Below are 16950 nucleotides of genomic sequence, written 5' to 3'. Positions count from 1 at the left end.
AGATAGATAGACAGACAGATAGATAGACAGACAGACAGACAGACAGATAGATAGAAAGATAGATAGACAGATAGCTAGACAGATAGACAAAGAGAAAGATAGATAGATAGATAGATAGATAGATAGATAGATAGATAGATAGACAGACAGATAGATAGACAGACAGACAGACAGACAGATAGATAGAAAGATAGATAGACAGATAGCTAGACAGATAGACAAAGAGAAAGATAGATAGATAGATAGATAGATAGATAGATAGATAGATAGATAGACAGACAGACAGACAGACAGACAGGCAGACAGACAGACAGACAGACAGACAGACAGACAGACAGATAGATAGATAGATAGATAGATAGATAGATAGATAGAAAGATAGATAGACAGATAGACAGACAGATAGATAGATAGAAAGATAGATAGACAGATAGATAGACAGATAGACAGATAGAAAGATAGATAGACAGATAGATAGACAGATAGACAGATAGACAAAGAGAAAGATAGATAGATAGATAGATAGATAGATAGATAGACAGACAGACAGACAGACAGACAGATAGATAGATAGATAGATAGATAGATAGACAGATAGATAGACAGATAGACAAAGAGAAAGATAGATAGATAGATAGATAGATAGATAGATAGATAGATAGATAGATAGACAGACAGATGGCTAGATAGATGGAGATACAGACAGACGGACAGACGGATGGATGGATGGAAGGAGACAGAGAGACATAGATGGATACATAGATAGGTAAATAGATAGGTTGGTAGACAGAAAGACATGAACATGGCAGGGGAATAGTCTCAGTTGTAGATTTAGAATGAGTATGACATGGACATGGTAAGTGGATAATGATGATAATTATTATTGCAGCGCTCTGAGATCTATAAAGCACTTAACAAATATTGTCTCCTTTTGATTATCACAAAAGCTCTGGGAGGGAGGTGCTGTTATTATTCCCATTTTACAGATAAGGAAACAAGGCAAACAGGTGAGGTGACTTGGCCAGGATTACCCAGCTAGTCGGTGTTGTGAGGCTGGATTTGAACTCAGCTCTGCCAGACTCCAGACCCAATGCTCTGTCCACTGAACTGCCTTAGGGATGGGGTGTCCTCTCCCAGTTTGCAGCTGGCTTGGGTTGTGGCTGGTTTCAGAATACTCACAGCACTCCTGTGCAGCCTTGATGCAGAGTTCTTCCACGGTGTACTCGCCACTGAGCAGGTGGAGGGGCTTCCTATCGGACAGGTAGAACACCACCTCCAGCCCTGGCACCAAGGCGTCCAGATTCACCTCGTTCTTCTTGTAGCTCCTCATTTTTGCACAGAACGCCATGGCATTGCAGTCCTCTTTGAAATTTAGATACTGTTTGGGAAGAGAAGTGGAAATTAGGGAAAGCTTAAACACGCTCCTGGAGCTCCAAAAGGGACCCCTGGAGCAAGTCTAGGGTCCCCTCTCCACCTCCCAAAGAAGAGGGAAGCCAGGAAAGCTTACCCCTGAATCCCATCCAATTCCATTTCAAAAGCATCTGCTAAGCTTCCATTCTGATCTTCCACCCTAAATGCTGAATCCTCTGGTCTCAGGACCCGCCTCGAGCTTGGGGCCCAGCTTCCCCTTGATTTAGCTGCCTTTTGAGGCTCCTTTTTTGCTTCCAGATGGAGTCCCCCAAGAACCAGCTAAAGCACGCTGGAGAGAGACCCCAGACCAACACACTCAAGTCATGGGGCTTCTCTTGACTGCTCAGATTCCTTTTTGCTGAGACTGTTGAAAAAGGTCCAATAATGCCTTCAGAGAAGGTCCCCGAGAGGGTAAGGTGGGCATGAGGGCAATTTTCCACCTCAAAAAACCAACTAAATAAGAAAAGGCACTTGGGCAGGGTCTTCCCTAGCCTTCCCACCAGGCTGCAGAGCTTTCTTTCTCTGGAAATTACTTGGCAACACATCCCCCCATTTCTTTGTTTGTTTTGTTTCCCCAAACTTGTGACTCCCACCATGGTGGCATCTCCTGCTGAGGCTGCCTTGATGATACAAATCAGCGGGCACCGACTGGGCACCTTGTACTCTTACAGAGTTTCTTAAAGCACAGAGCTACCGTGACTCATGCAAGGTCTCGCAGCTAGTGCAGGTCAGAGACAGGACTTGAACATTCCGACTCTCAGACGGACGCTCTCTACCGCACCACTGTGACTCAAAGAAATGCAGCTAATCAGTTTTATAACTGAGGAAACTGAGTCTTGGAGAAATTAAGTGCTCTGCTCAGGGCAATGTGGCTGGTCTGTGTTTGAGGCAGGACTAGACTCCAGGGGTCTCGAACCCCAAGACCAGCTCTATCCATTGTTGCTGTTCAGTCATTTTTCAATCATGCCCAGTCCTCTGTGACCCCATTTGGGGTTTTCTTGGCAGAGATACTAGAGTTCTCCAGTTCATTTTACAGATAATGAAACTAAAGTAAACAGAAGGTTTGCCCAAGGTCACACAACTTGTTAAGTAAGCATCTGTGGCCACATTCAAACTTGGATCTTCCTAATTCCAGGTCCAATGCTGGTTGATGTGAGGCTCAAATAAGATGACATCTGAAAAGTGCTCTGTAAACCTTAAGATGCTATACTATGATTATTATCATCCTCCTCCTTCAGATAACAATAAGCAAATGAACATACCTGCATTTATTCGGCTGTCTGCTGCCTCGTCCTCAAGCAGCTGAATGAACTGTCTTCACCTTCTCTGAGTCACTTCACAAGCTGATCTGAGCAGGGAAAAAAAGGAAAGAAAGAAATGAGCCCAAGAGTACATCCCTTCGAGACAAGAACACAAGACATCTCAACCCGCACTAATAAAGAACAACCAGCAAAGGAGCATCTGAGCAGGAAGGAAAAAACTTATATTAAAAAGCCACCATGGTCTTTGAGGGACCAAGAAGGTATTGTTGTAGAGACTTCACAGCAAATATTGTCTTGTTTGGTCTTAGAAATGGAGCCGGGGCTTTTGCTTCCTGGAAGCAAGAACTCTGACCAGTGTAGGAGCAAAACCCACCACCATTTGGTTAATAACATTTCTGGTTAATAACTGTAAAACAACTCCCCAAAAGACTTCTGTCCACTTTCTTAGGAATTCTCCCATCTCCACTCAGTTCTGACCCTAGTTAACAGTTAAGTAAAATACCTTTATCAGCTCTCCTACTCTAGGGATAGGAACCAATTGATAGACCCATCAGTAAGCATGTATGAAGTGCCTACTATGTGCCAGGCACTGGGTATCCAAAAAGAAGTAAAATATCACCCCTGCCCTCAAAGAGTTTATAATTTAATGGAAGGAAAGAAGGAAAGGGAAGCTGGATCTGCGGAGTAGAGAATAAAAATTCACTGCTCCAGAAATTCCAAGTCAAAATCAGACTGACCAAGGGAGATTTAGAGATTCAGATGCAAGGAAATGTCAAGTAGTTCAGCAAGATTCCATTCTATAGACTTATTAAGAATCCACTCCATCAGTTCTTAAGGATTTACAACAGGGAATACTATCCACCTCCAGAGAAAGAACTATTGAAGTCTAATGCAGATCAAAGCATATTATCTTCCATATCAGTTTATTTACAGTTTTTATTTGGGGGTTTGATTTTATATGAGAATCCATGTATGGTCCAGATCAAAATATTTACTATTTCTGAGTGGGGTAAGGGAAGGGAGAGAGGGAGACAGTGTGGATCTTATCATTTTGTAAAACAACATATATTGAAAATAATTATTACATGTAATTGAGAAAATAAAATATCTTTGAAGTTTTTTAAAAGTGTCCATTCCATGAAGGGGACTGTGCTTAGGACAAGGGGAAAAAATGGCATAATCCCTGCCCTCCAGAAATATACAGCCTTAGAGTAGATAATTAGAGCCCTGCACAAGTAGCTTTTATCCAAAGTGCATGGGATAACATACAGAGGAGATTCAAACCAAGTTGCATAAGAAAAAATGAGAATACTTTTAGCAGTGGCAAAAAAAAGCCATCTGGAAAGAAAGTGGGTGCTTATTGATAGGGGTAATCACAGTGCCAACAGTAAGCCTAATACAGAGAAGCCCGGGACGGTACAAACTGATGAATAGCCAAGAAGAACCAGGATAACAATATTACATAATGATTACAAAATTCAAATAGGGAATGGAATAATATTTATTAAGCACCTACTATATACCAGGCACTGTGCTTAGCACTTTACAATTATTATCTCATTTTATCCTTATAACAACCCTTATCTCCATTTTACAATTGAGGCAACTGAGGTAAACAGAGAAGTACCTTGATTAGGGTTGTACAGCTAATGTCTGAGACCAAATTTGAACTCAAGACTTCCCAACTCCAAGAATGGTGCTCTCCTCACTGAAAGAACTGTGATTTCAGCAACATGGGGAGGTTCTGCTGTAAAGACTTCTTCCTCATAGGTCATTTGTAACTGTTTAAGACAGTGGAGACATCACATACTTGGAGTCAAGAAAACCTAGATTCAAATCTTACCTTGGACACTCAGCTGTGGCACCATGGGCAAATCATTTCCATGATCTACAAAATGACAAGGTTGGACGAGATGGCCGCTGTGGTCCTTCCTAGATCTCAATTTATGATTTAGGAAGGTGCCAAGACAATGACTTGCCCAAAGTCATATAACTAGTCTATCAGAGATTGTTTTGAACCCAGTCCTTCCTGTCTGAGACAGACCTAAATAACTGGAAAAGATATTAATTGCTCAAAAGTAGGATGAATCAATGATATAAAATGACAATCTTGCCTAAATTAGTTGACTTACTCAACCGAATACCAAACTACCCAAATATTATTTCATAGAACTATAAAAATAATAATAATAATAATATTCACATGGAAGCAAAAAAGGTCAAGAATCTCGTGGATTATCATGAAGAATAGGAATGAAGGGAATTTAGCAGCAAGTCTCCAGTTATGCTCCAATTATACTATATTTCTTGAAATAATTCTGTACTGGCTAACAAATAGAAAGATAAGATCAATCTGTGCAATAAATTAGGGACACAACTTATAGAAGCAGATATATCTAATAATCTAATATTCAATAAACAGAAACACTCCATATAGAAGAATATGGAGTCACTGTCTGAAAAAAAATTGCTAGGAATAGCTGAGAGTTGTATAGAAGAAATTAGATTTAGATCAAAACTACATGTTTTACACTAAGATAAGTTCCACTGGTATGCATGGCCTAAATATTAAAAGGTCACATCATAAACAAAATTACAAAAATACCCACCACATCTATCAATAAAAGAGAAGTTTGTGACCAAAAAACAAGATACTGAGATTTCTAGAAGAAAGAACAGATCATCTTGGTTACATAAAATTTAAAATTTTCACCAACTCAATAAAACCAAGACCAAAAGGGGGAAAATGAACTGGAGGGAAAGTCTTTCTAGCAAATTTCTCTGATTGAAGCTCATAAGAAAAAGGGTCATTCCCCAATGGATAAATGGCCTAAAGATGTGAATGGGTAGTTCTCAAGGGAGGAAACTCAGGTTATCTATAGATAATCACGTGAAAGCAACAGTCTTAATGACTACTAATTAGAGAAATATAACTGAAGGCAATTCTGAAATCCCACCTGACTCCCATCAAATTGGCAAAGATGACCAAAAAAGGGAAACAGTCAGTGTTGGAGAGCCTGAGAGAAGATGGGCATGTTGATGTCTGGCCAGGGGAATGGAGACCACCATAGTGGAAGGCCATTTGGAATTATACACAAAAGGTTATTAAATGGTACATCTACCCAGCAACACCTGTAGCTAGACCTATGCTCCAAAGAGATCAAAGAAATCAGAAAAGGTCCTATATACACAGAAACAGTGATAGCCGCTCTTTTTATGGTGGTCAAATACCACCAACTAAAGGGATGGCCATCCATTGAGGAATGATCAAATGAGTGTGGGACGTGAATGGGATGGTACCTTAGTGTGCTGGAAGAAACAAGGGAATGGATTTTAAAGACCTGAAAAGACTTTTATGAATCTATGCAAAGTGAAGTGAGCAAAACCAGGCGAATAATGTATACTAAACCTCTACAGCAGTGATGACGAACCTTTTAGAGACCGAGTGCCCAAAGGGCATGTGAGTCGCCCTCTTACCCCAGACAGGGGAGGGAGGAAGCGTTGTTCCCCCTGGGCTGCTGGGTAGAGGAGAGGTTGACGTGAAAAAATGTCCTCCGGCGCAGTGGAGAGGGGAAAGGAGCAGCCATAGGTTTGCCAACACAGATCTATAGTATAAGAACAATTTATGAGGCAGGTGCTAAAGTTACTGGAACCATTGCCATTGTATTTATATTTCATGTAGAATATTTTTATGCCATATATTATATTTCATATATAATATGTGTCATATATTATGTTTGCATATAATATATGACATATATTCATTTATGTGTATGTGGTATGTTTATTTATATTTAAATATATATTTAAAAATTTATACTTGATTAAATATATTTATGTATTTAAATATATAGTTTTTATTTTTTATTTTGAGTTCCAAATTCTCTTTCCTCCTTCTGTGCCTCCCTCGCCTATGGAAAAGGCAAGAAATCCGATACTCATTCTACCTGTGAAGTCAAGGAAGACCTATTTCCACATCAGCTATGAAGAATGGGCAATTTGGAGGACTTCTACAGACCTATCAAGAATGAAAGGAGCCGAGCCCGAAGAACAGCTTCGCCAGGAACGATACTATGAAGACACACAAGTCTGAAAGCTGTAAGAAGCAGGACGGTCCCGGATTTCGGGGGACCGACGAGGACGAGGACGAGGAAACGGGCTGCCCTGACAGAGATGATGGCTTTGGTGGGCGGCAGGAAACCTCCATATTTTCCTGTTCAACCAACGAGGCCATTTCCCTGCTTTGCTGAACCTATTTGTTAGGAAGAATGCGGTGAGTGGGCTGAGGAGGAGCGAACACGGATTTCAGTTCATTTTAAAAAAACAATTTAAAAGATGGAAGGGGGAGCCCCAGACAGGAGCGTGGCGCGAGCTTTCAGGTGAGGTCGCTGAAGCATTGGTCGTGCTCCAGAGTTCGGCTCGGTGCCAAGGGACCCCGCAGAGAGGGGGGCAATCGGTGTCTATAAGGTGAAAACAAAACACGCCCTTAAAACGTTTTTAAAGGAAAAGAAATAGTAGCTGATGTTTCAGAGACATTCAAGGCGGGGAGAGATCCCTTTCGGGAAATGTTAGAAGCTGGCCAAGGGGGGCTAATTCCCACCCTCTGGACCATCTCAGCCTGAGGAAATGGCCGCAGCATTCATCGGGAGAGAACCCGGGGGTTTGTTTACCCTAAATGCCAGGGCAGCTGGAAGAACTATAGAGAGGTGACTTCGGGGGTCCCTCGGGAAATCACCCCAATTCCAGCAATGGGCTGAAGGTCAGATGGGAGGGTTCCACGTCATAGGCTTAGCCAGGTAACACCACTGAGCAGATGCTGCTGTGTACACAGCACTCTCTCAAGCACCTGCAGGGGAAGGGCAAGAGAGTTCCCCAAAGAAGCAGAACTGAGGACTGAACTGAGTGGATCCCGAGGTTCCTTCTCTGTCTCCGAGGCCTTAGAAGGATGAGGGGGCAGCCGGGTGGTTCAGTGCATTGAGAGCCAGGCCTAGAGATGGGAGGTTCTAAGTTCACAAATGGCCTGAGACACTTCCTAACTGTGTGATCTTCACTGTCTAGCCCTTCCCGCTCTTCTGTCTTGGAAGCAATGCAGTATTGACTCTTAGATGGAAGGTAAGAGTGTAAAAAAAGAAGAAAGAAAAGCACAAGGTGGACGAGGCCCAAAACCCAAAGACCTTTCGTAAGCCGGTTTGTCAGCGCTTTTTAGGATTCTCTGGATCTCAGCCAGCCATTGGAGGCATCTTGCCCCCCCCCCTGCTGCTGTCCCCCTTTCTCCCACTCTGAAAAGCGCCCTCTGGCCGAGACTCCCCCTCGTCTTGGGGAGGCAACCCAGCTCAGCCCTGAAGCTTTGCTCTGGGACTCAGCGGTCCTGACTGGTGAGGGAGAAAGTACAAACACGCTTCACCGGTTACCTCAACCTCTGGCATCTTCTGTGACTTGCACACGTGGCCCCCATCGGCAGACACGGGGCATTTTCACGGGCTCCCCCTCCCCATCTCTTTGTCCTGGCCTCCCTGGCTTCCTTCGAGTCCCAGCTCGAATCTCCTCTTCCTGATCCTCTTAACACAAGAGCCTTCCCTGTCCTGTCATCTCCAATTTTGCCTGCATGCAGCCTGCTTGTACAAGGTGGTTTGCACAGTGTCTCCCCCATTAAACTGAGCCCTTCCAAGACAGGACTGTCTTTTGCCCTTTTTTGTATCTCCAGCGCTAAGCTCAGTGACTGGCACATAGTAGGTGCTTAATAAATGCTCACTTACTGCCTGACGAGGTGCTTAATAAATGCTTATTGATTAACAGACTGCCTAATGCACCCCTGATTTTCACCTAATAACCGGGAATCGATGAATAAAAAACTAAGCACTTATTATGTGCCGGGCACTGTGCCAAGTTCTAAGGATACAAACACAAAAAGGAAGCTGGTGATAGAATCCACGCCATCATGGCTTCTGGAAAGGGGCATCCGTCTGTCCCACTCATCACCCCTCAGACTGAGTCCTGGCACCAAAAGAGCTTTGCTCTCCCTCCCCCCACCGCTACTCCCTATGAGAAGGTGAGCTCCATTCGGGCTGGAGCCGGCTCCTTTTAGCACTGGTATTCCCAGAATTTAGCCCAGTGCCTGGCACATGGGAAGCATTTTCTAATGCCTTTTCCATTCATTTCTAGTTGGTCATAATGCCTTGTGAGGTGGGGACACAAGCAAGAATGGGCTTAGCCACGAGTTCACTGGAGCACGGGCGCCATCTCAAGATGAAATTTATCAATAAAACAGTGATGCCACTACAAAAGGGATGGATGGATGGATGGATGGATGGATGGATGGATGGATGGATGGACAGAAGGATGAACAGAAAATGATCAAACTCACAAAAAGGAGAATTTCTGGTTCTTCTGCTCATGATACACCCCCACCAAGTACATTTTGATCTTCTTCCTAGATAGGGAGACCTGGAAGGATCGTGTCTTTGAGGCCATCAAACCAAACCTCCTATGGCCAGAGATGGGCTAGAATTTGACCAGGGACCCACAACTGCTATATGCTAGCCCCAATAGTTGAGCCCACATAGAATGGAAGAAAATCCATGACTTTGAAGGAGCAAAAAGGGCTGTTCAAGCCTCCCATTTTAACCCATCTCTCTAGCATTGACCGCATTCTTAAGAAAAGGATTCCAGTGGCATTTGGAGAAGCCAAGAGAAAAGAAGGGAAAGAGTGAAGGAGTTAAGAGTCACATCCTAACTCTGTCCCTTCCTTCTCCAGATGACCTTGGGCAAGTCAACTCCCCACCTCAGAACCTCAGTTTCTACCTGTTCAATGAAGGGCTTGGATGTGATGGTTTCCGAGGCCCCGTCCAGCTCAGTCCCAGATCTTCTTTCTGCCCTGACCCAAGCTGCAGCTGAACATACCTTAAGCCCACACGGCTTTGCTTCTCTGGGTCTCGGGTCTCAAGCATTTGTCCCCCACAAAGCCCAGCAGCTCCCTTCACGCCGGTGGAACTAGCCTTCCCGTACAGGGAGACTCCAACCAGCAGAACTCACTGTCAGAATATAAATATCAAACCGGCTATTTTCTCTTGGCAGCAAGAGAGAATGCTTGCTTCTCTCCATGCCGCTCTGCTTTCCAATTATAGTCCAGATTCCAGGAAGGCCTGAGAACACTGAGTGCAGATTCACTTACAATAAACTTCTAGGGATGATCAAACAATCAATGTCTGTTCAATCGCTTGGCGGTTCTTGCCTCCCGGGCCCGGGGAGCCTGCCTTCACTCAGAGAAATCGACTTAGCCAGATGAGAGGAATCTTTGCAGCCACCAAAGTCAATACCATTTTCCTAAAAGCTCTGTGGTGTCTGGGAGGCTCTCCTGCCCTTCCCGTTCCCCTGAATCTGAGGACAATTAGCGGGCCTTGGAGCAGAGAAAAGAGGGCTCAGCAGCCTACGAAGAAGTCAGATGTGCCCGATTCAGGAAGCCTGATGACAGGACAAAAAGGAAGTGGGCTGCCCTGGAAGATTCCCCCTCCCCACACCAAGGACTTCTTTCAAGCGGATAATCAATTGAGTTCCTTGAAGGCAGAGATCATCTTTGCGCTTTTCTTTGGATCAATACTTGGCACAGTGCCTGGCACATGCAGTAGGCGGCCTGACTGGCACATAGTAGGTTCTTAATAAAGTCATGTAGTTAAAGTTCCTTTAGGACAGAAATGATTTTTGCTTTCCTTAGTATCCCAAGTTCTCGGCACAACGTTTGACACACAGTAAGCAGGGAAGAAATGTCTATTAACTGACTGACTTGTTGGGAACGTTGTAGGGGTAGAGACGTGCTCCGTGGTGGTTCCTTCCTCCTCTGGGATTCCATGATGGTCAACGGATATGAATGAGTGATGATGGCTGGGGGTAAAAGGAGGTCCTCCTCCCTTTGCATCTTGAAACTAATCATTCATTCATTCATTCATTCATTCAACTTTTGTTGAATGTTCTCTCTGTGCAAGGTCCACCTAAGCGACAGGGAACTAACAATGATTTGTTAGGAGGGAGGTGTTAAGTGTTCATAGAGTGATGGAAAGAACCTAACCTGAGATTCCAGAATCTCAAGTTCTAGTTCTGTCCTGTCACTAACTAGCATTTAGTGACCAAAAAGAAGTTTCTTACTTCCCTGGACTTTACTTCCTCATCTGTATTTGTTTGTAGATAAACAATATCTAATATATTTGAATATAAATAATCTTATGTATTGTATTTCATATATTTATATAATTATAAAACAAAAATATAATGACTACTAATAAATAATATCTAACATTCCCTTCAGATCTAAAGTTGGGGATCTGAAGATGGAAACTCAAGGGAGGGAAACTCCACCATAGCCTCGCAATAACACTGACAATTCATGCCAACGCATTCGCAGGGCCCCTTTCTCTATTCCATGCTTGGACACACCAAATGGATCAGATTATAATTTGGGGGCTGAAGCTTCAGCAAATCACTCTCGGGCTTCCACTTTCTGGTCCTGTTCTATAGATCAGTCAGCAAGCGTCAAGTGCCTCCGTGCCAGGCACCAAGCTAAACTACCACCGGGATAGGAAGACAAGAGACAAAAACAAGGAGGAAAGAGAGAGACAAGAAGAGGGGCTGGCCTTCACGGAGACTGGATTCTATTAGGGAAGAGAACAGAAGGCATCTACAGGAAGAAGCTACAAAATAAGTCTGTTCAAAAGAGAAACAAGGCACTAAGGGGAGGAGCAATCAGTAGAGGGGAGATCAGGGCATTAGGAAAGACCTCAGGTAAGAAGTGATGTTTGACACAGTCATCTCCTTGGTAAGAGCCGAGAAGGAAAATGAGTCCTGCGCCTACAGATAACATCAGGGAAGGACTATGAAGTGCCCATTTCCAAGGTACATTCTGTCGGACATGCCTGGATAGTCCACTCTCTTTATTTCCTCCTACTCTTCGAATACCTCTCTTCTTTCAAAACCCAACCCAGGGGCTGCCTCCTACATGAGGCATTTCCTTATCCCCTCCATTAAGTTCTCTGTGTAATCCTCTGAAGAGAGAGAGAGACAGACAGACAGACAGACAGACAGACAGACAGACAGACAGACAAAAGAGAGAGACAGAGAGAGACAGACAGACAGACAGACAGACAAAAGAGAGAGACAGAGACAGAAAAACAGAGAGAGAGAGAGACAGAGAGAGAGACAGAGAGAGAGACAGAGAGAGAGACAGAGAGAGACAGAGATAGAGACAGAGACAGAAACAAAGAGTGAGAGAGGGAAAGACAAAGAGACAGAGACAGAGAGAGACAGAGACAGAGAGAGACAGAGACAGAGAGAGGAAGGAAGAGGGGTGGGGAGAGAGAAAAGAGGGGAGAAGAGGGAAAGAGGGGGAGAGAGAGAGGAAGAGAGAGAGGGAGAGAACAAGATGGGACAGAGAGAAGAGGAGAGGGAAGAAGGGGAGAGAGAGAGGGAGGGAGGAGAGAGAAGGAAGGGAGAGACAGAGACAGACAGACAGAGAGACAGAGATAGAGAGAGAGTATGTGTGTATCCTGCAACAAAGGATACAGTGCTAGACATGGAGGTAGGAAGACCTGAGTTAAAATCCTACCTTGGAAAATTACTAGCTATGTGACCCTTGGCAAGTCATTTAGCCTTTCTCAGTCCTAATTTTCTCATCTATAAAATGGGTACATTGATAGCACCAGCTACACAAGGTTGATCAAATATATGTGGGTATGTATAAGAAGATTACCTATGTGTAAATATACCTTAAAAGGGCATAGAGAATATGTGAGTCATCCTTACATTGTTGTTTCCTTCAGTATAATTCCACTTTTGTCTTTGTGTCCCAAGGGGCTGATAGAGCATCTTAGCACACAGCAGGTGATCAATAAATGCCTACTGAACTGGTGTGGACAATCATGGCCAGTTGGGATGGAAATCAGGCTCTTTAACTGGGACAGAAAAGGCTACACTATATGCTCACACTCAAGTCTACATGGAAGTTCTGAACATTCTTAACGTTCAGAGAAAAAGCCTGGAAGAGAAGAGGATGAGCCTCCATAAGGCAAGGAGGGGACCTGAGAAATGGGCTCTCATTCCATCTCACCCTGGAGCACTTGACACAGTAGCTGGACCAGCTTTTCCTGCAAAGTCCAGGATGGAATTCACTTCTCCATGCTGTACCCCAAGGGGTCCGCACACACAAAGCTGCCCGGAGTTCTCCTGGGCCCCAGGACTACTCTTGTGTCTCCAGGGAATCATTCCTGGGGCAGGGATTCTAGAAGCTGCTGCTGTGCCTAAGGGGGCAGCTGGCCTGAAACCATCATTGTGAGGATTAGAAAATCACAGCTTCCTTCATCAGGCAGCCCATTTCCCTTTGCCCCTGTTCCCTTCCACTGGGCAATTGCCTCTGGAGTCAGAGGACCTGCCTCTAGTTTTGCTTATGCAATCTTGAGCAAGTCACTCCATCTCCTTGAGCCTCAGTTTTCACATATGGAAAATGGGGGGAGGCGGATTAGGACCCCTTCAGCTCTACATGTCCGCCCCTATGGTTTCTTCAGATACTTAGAGGCATTCTCCTATCTCCCTCGAGTCTTCTCTTCTCCTGACGAAACACGCCACAGTTCTTTACGCGTCCTCCTATGGCATGGATGTAGGGCCTTCTCCATCCTGGCTGGCCTCCTCTGGTTCCGGGTCCTCCAAAACTGAGTCTCCCTCCCTTACGCTGAGCAGAGTATCCCAGATTGGATCAGACTAACAAAAGAGTGTGCGGCTCTTCTCTGTCCTTTGCGTGGCCTACAGGGTACAGGGCTGGAGTCGGAGCCAGGAAGCCCTGAATTCAGATGCTGCCTCAGATGCTCCATGATTTGAAGCCAATGACTGAATCTTCCTTAGTCTCAGTTTCTTCATTTGTAGAATGGAGATCAGAAAAGCGCCCACCTGGGAGGGTTTTTACACTATTTGTAAAGTGTTTGCAAACCTCAAAATACTACATAAAAATTAGCCATTCCTATCCCTACCTAGCCTAGTCCTAAACACCAAGAGCATTTGAGACTTGCCAAAGACTGCAAATACGATTTCACTTCATCCCCACTAGAACCCTTGGAGGAAGTTTCCATTATTATTCCCATTTTTCAGATGAGAAAACTGAGGCAAGTTCAATGACATCCCCCTTGGAGGAAGGTTCCATTATTATTCCCATTTTGCAGACGAGAAAACTGAGGCAAGTTCAATGATATTTGCCTAGGATCACATCTCTTGTGTCTAAATTGGGATTTGAACTCAGGACTTCCTCGCTCCAGTTCCTGTATTGCATTCATGAGACCACCTGGCTGCCTAATTAAGTTATCTTGGGTGATGGATGAGATGAGCCTTAGTCAATGATCCTTCCAAGTTCTCAAAGATCCGGCCCATTCCGGGGCAAGGTCCAGAGTCCCAGCGTGCAGAAGTAAACTGGGCTTTCCTTCGTGGGCTTCTGCCTTTTGTAAACCTTTTCCTTCTGTCTTAGTATCAAGGCTGGATATTGGCTCTCAAGGCACAAGAGGGGCGAGGGCTAGGCCACTGGGGATCAGTGACTCGCTTGGGGGGGTCACACGGCTAGAGAAGTCTCCAAAGTCGCATTTGAACCCGGGCCCTCCCGTCTCCAGGCCACCAAGCTGCCCTCGCGTGTGCTTCTCTTCTCAACACTGGAGAAGATAAACAACGGGGGATGGCAACTCAGGGGAAGCATTTGCCTCATTGTACGCTTTGCTGCCATCTCTCCCATTTTGCTCACCAGCCGCTGTGGCTCCCAGGGGCCGCCTTTCAGAACACCCAAAGCAGCCTTTTCTCCTTCGTGAAGGAGCTCCCAGGAGTCGGCCCCAAGAGGCTGCAGGACGCACGAGGCCTTCCCCACCTTGTCCTCGGCCTCCTCCTCTGTACAGTCATTAGACTGAAGCCCTTTTCCAGCTCTAACGCCCTAATACTAAGTTTCCAACGATGATATTTTGCAACACAAGAGAATAAAAATCGAGTCCGTTTTCAAATGAAAAATCTGCTGACGGAAAGCGCGTTCTCTACTGTCTACAGAAGACTCGAGAGGGAAGGAAGTCGCTGGCGGCATAAGCCCGATTCTGCTCTGAAACGCCAGGATTCCAGGAGCCACCGGACACAACGCATCTGGCCAGCCTCAGTTTCCTTTTCTGTGGCGAATGTTTATTTTCCTGTCACAATTTTTAGCAGCAAGAGGACACCAGCAACAGCGTATTTTAGGATGTTCCGGGACGAGGAGCGGAGGGCTTCCGGGGAAGTCTCGGGGAGAGCCCAACAATGAGAGGACCACAGGATTCTCGTCGGAGAAGACGGGAGCGAGAAAGCGAGAACCCAGCTTGAGCACTATCTTAGAGACGAGGAAACTGCGCAGAGCTCCGCTGGTTAAAGGGGCCATTCCGAAGACGACACCCCTGGGCACGATTCCACAACTGCCCTCCCCCCGTCTACACCACCTAGATGTAGAGGGCCCTGCCCTACGTGGAAAATGTCTGCTTGACAAATGACCAAGACACCAAATGCCTACTATGTGCAATCAGTGACCAAACACCTACCTGGTGCCAGGTAGCACGGGAGGGATCCAAAGACCCAAGTGAAGCAATCCCTTCCTTCCATGGTTTATGTGGCATGGGGGAGGGGGGGTGACATGGGCAGGTAAATGTATCAAAAATAATACAAGTTTAGGGGGTGAAGCACTGGGGGGGGGGAGGGGGGAGACCTGGGAAGGAGACATGCTGAGCTTTAAAGAAAATCAGCCTGGAGGCAGGAGGTGGAGGAAAGGAGGGAAGAAGGGTAGATGAGTTGTACAAAGGTTCAGAGGTGGGAGATGGGTTGAAAGGGAGAGGAAAAAAAATAAATAAGATACTGGGGGGGGGGGGGGGGAGGGCAGCTGGGTAGCTCAATGGATTGAGAGTCAGGCCTAGAGAGGGGAGGTCCTGGGTTCAAATCCGACCTCAGACACTTCCCAGCTAGGTGACCCTGGGCAAGTGACTTGACCCCCATTGGCCACCCTTCTACCTAGGAGCCAGTACACAGAAGTTAAGGGTTAAAAAAAAAAGAACCATCCTAGGCACTAGGGATAGAGAGAAATAAGCAAATCTAGTCCCTGACCTCAAGGGATTTCCATTCTAAAAAGGCATCCCCGCATGACCTCACCGGAAGAAGGAAGTGCCAGATGAGAAAACTCCCACTGTGCTACCCGGGCAGGAGGCATCTGCTCTTCCATTTACGATGGAGAGAGTCTTCCCCCGGCCCTGGATAGTCAAGTGAAATGCCCAAGGTCACACAGCCAGTACCTCTTGAACCCAGGTCTTGCTGCTGCGAGCCTGGCTCTGGATCCACATCCCAGAATGCCTCTTTCTATGTTTAAAAACCAGGATTAATCGCGTTATAAGGTGGGCGCCCCGAATTCTTCCACTGAGAAGAGGCGGCTTGGGGTAGCGGACGGAGCCCCCGCCTGGGAACTGGAAGGATTTCGGTCCCAAACCCCTCCTCAGCTCCTCCCTAGCTTTTCTGGGTGACTCGGGGCAAATCTCTGAGCCTTCGCTTCCGTGGGGTTGGAACGGGGGCAAGAGGGGCACCCGGCCCGCAGGCTACGGCGAGGAACGAGCGAGACGCCAGGAAACCCCGCAGGACCCGAGAAACTATCATGGAGCTCCCACCCAAGCCGCGGCTAAAGCTATCGCTCTCGGGGCTCTGTTTGGACAGGGATGGGGGCTTCATCCACACTGGGAGCACCAAGTGTAGACCTTCTTCCACCAAAGCCTATTCGTGCCTAGTCCACAACTGGGAGCCTTCCAGGGCAGTGACTAGCTCAAGGTCACACACACATTGCGTGTCAGAGATGGACCGAAGCCAGGTGTGACGGGGCGGTCACTACCGGCTCCCCTGCAGCTTGCTCGCCTCTTATAAAAAGCTAAATAAATCCCATGGAAGGCTTCTGCTGACAAACCCGGGCCCGCAGGCTCTCGCACTTCCCTAGTCAGAGTAACCCCAGTGACGTACACAGGCACGGATGAATCACGAACAGAAAAAGGGCCTCCGAAGGGGGCCCGGGTTCCCAGAATGCTCTTGGGGATGACCTCATCGAATCCAGGCAGCCGCGTTTCCATCTTTCTGCCACACGGTGGCGAGAGAGGTCACAGAGAGCTTGGGGGCTCGGAGCAAGACTCCCGCCTTGTTACTGACTGTCCTGCGATCATGGACTTAAGAGCTGTGAGGGACCTCGGAGGGAGGGGGAGGGGGAGAGAGGAGAGAGGGAGGG

General features: G+C 46.1%; 1 protein-coding gene across 1 annotated transcript in view; it reads right to left on the bottom strand.

Annotated features, from left to right (window-relative positions):
• The window catches only part of JAK1 (Janus kinase 1), a 56089-nt gene extending 53382 nt beyond the window's left edge, over positions 1-2707 (bottom strand). Inside the window, exons 1-2 of the mRNA XM_044674766.1 lie at positions 2673-2707; positions 1180-1378 (exon numbers count right to left, since the gene is read on the bottom strand). Coding sequence (XP_044530701.1) covers positions 1180-1378; positions 2673-2678 — 205 coding nt within the window. The 5' untranslated portion in view covers positions 2679-2707. The remainder of the gene's footprint in view (positions 1-1179; positions 1379-2672) is intronic.
• Positions 2708-16950: the final 14243 nt, after the last annotated feature.

The sequence above is a fragment of the Gracilinanus agilis genome, chromosome 4 (assembly GCF_016433145.1).
Source record: "Gracilinanus agilis isolate LMUSP501 chromosome 4, AgileGrace, whole genome shotgun sequence".
In the NCBI taxonomy this organism is placed as follows: Eukaryota; Metazoa; Chordata; class Mammalia; order Didelphimorphia; family Didelphidae; genus Gracilinanus; species Gracilinanus agilis.
The sequence above is the reverse complement of the archived record's forward strand: the minus strand, read 5'-3'. Positions and strand labels throughout refer to the sequence as shown.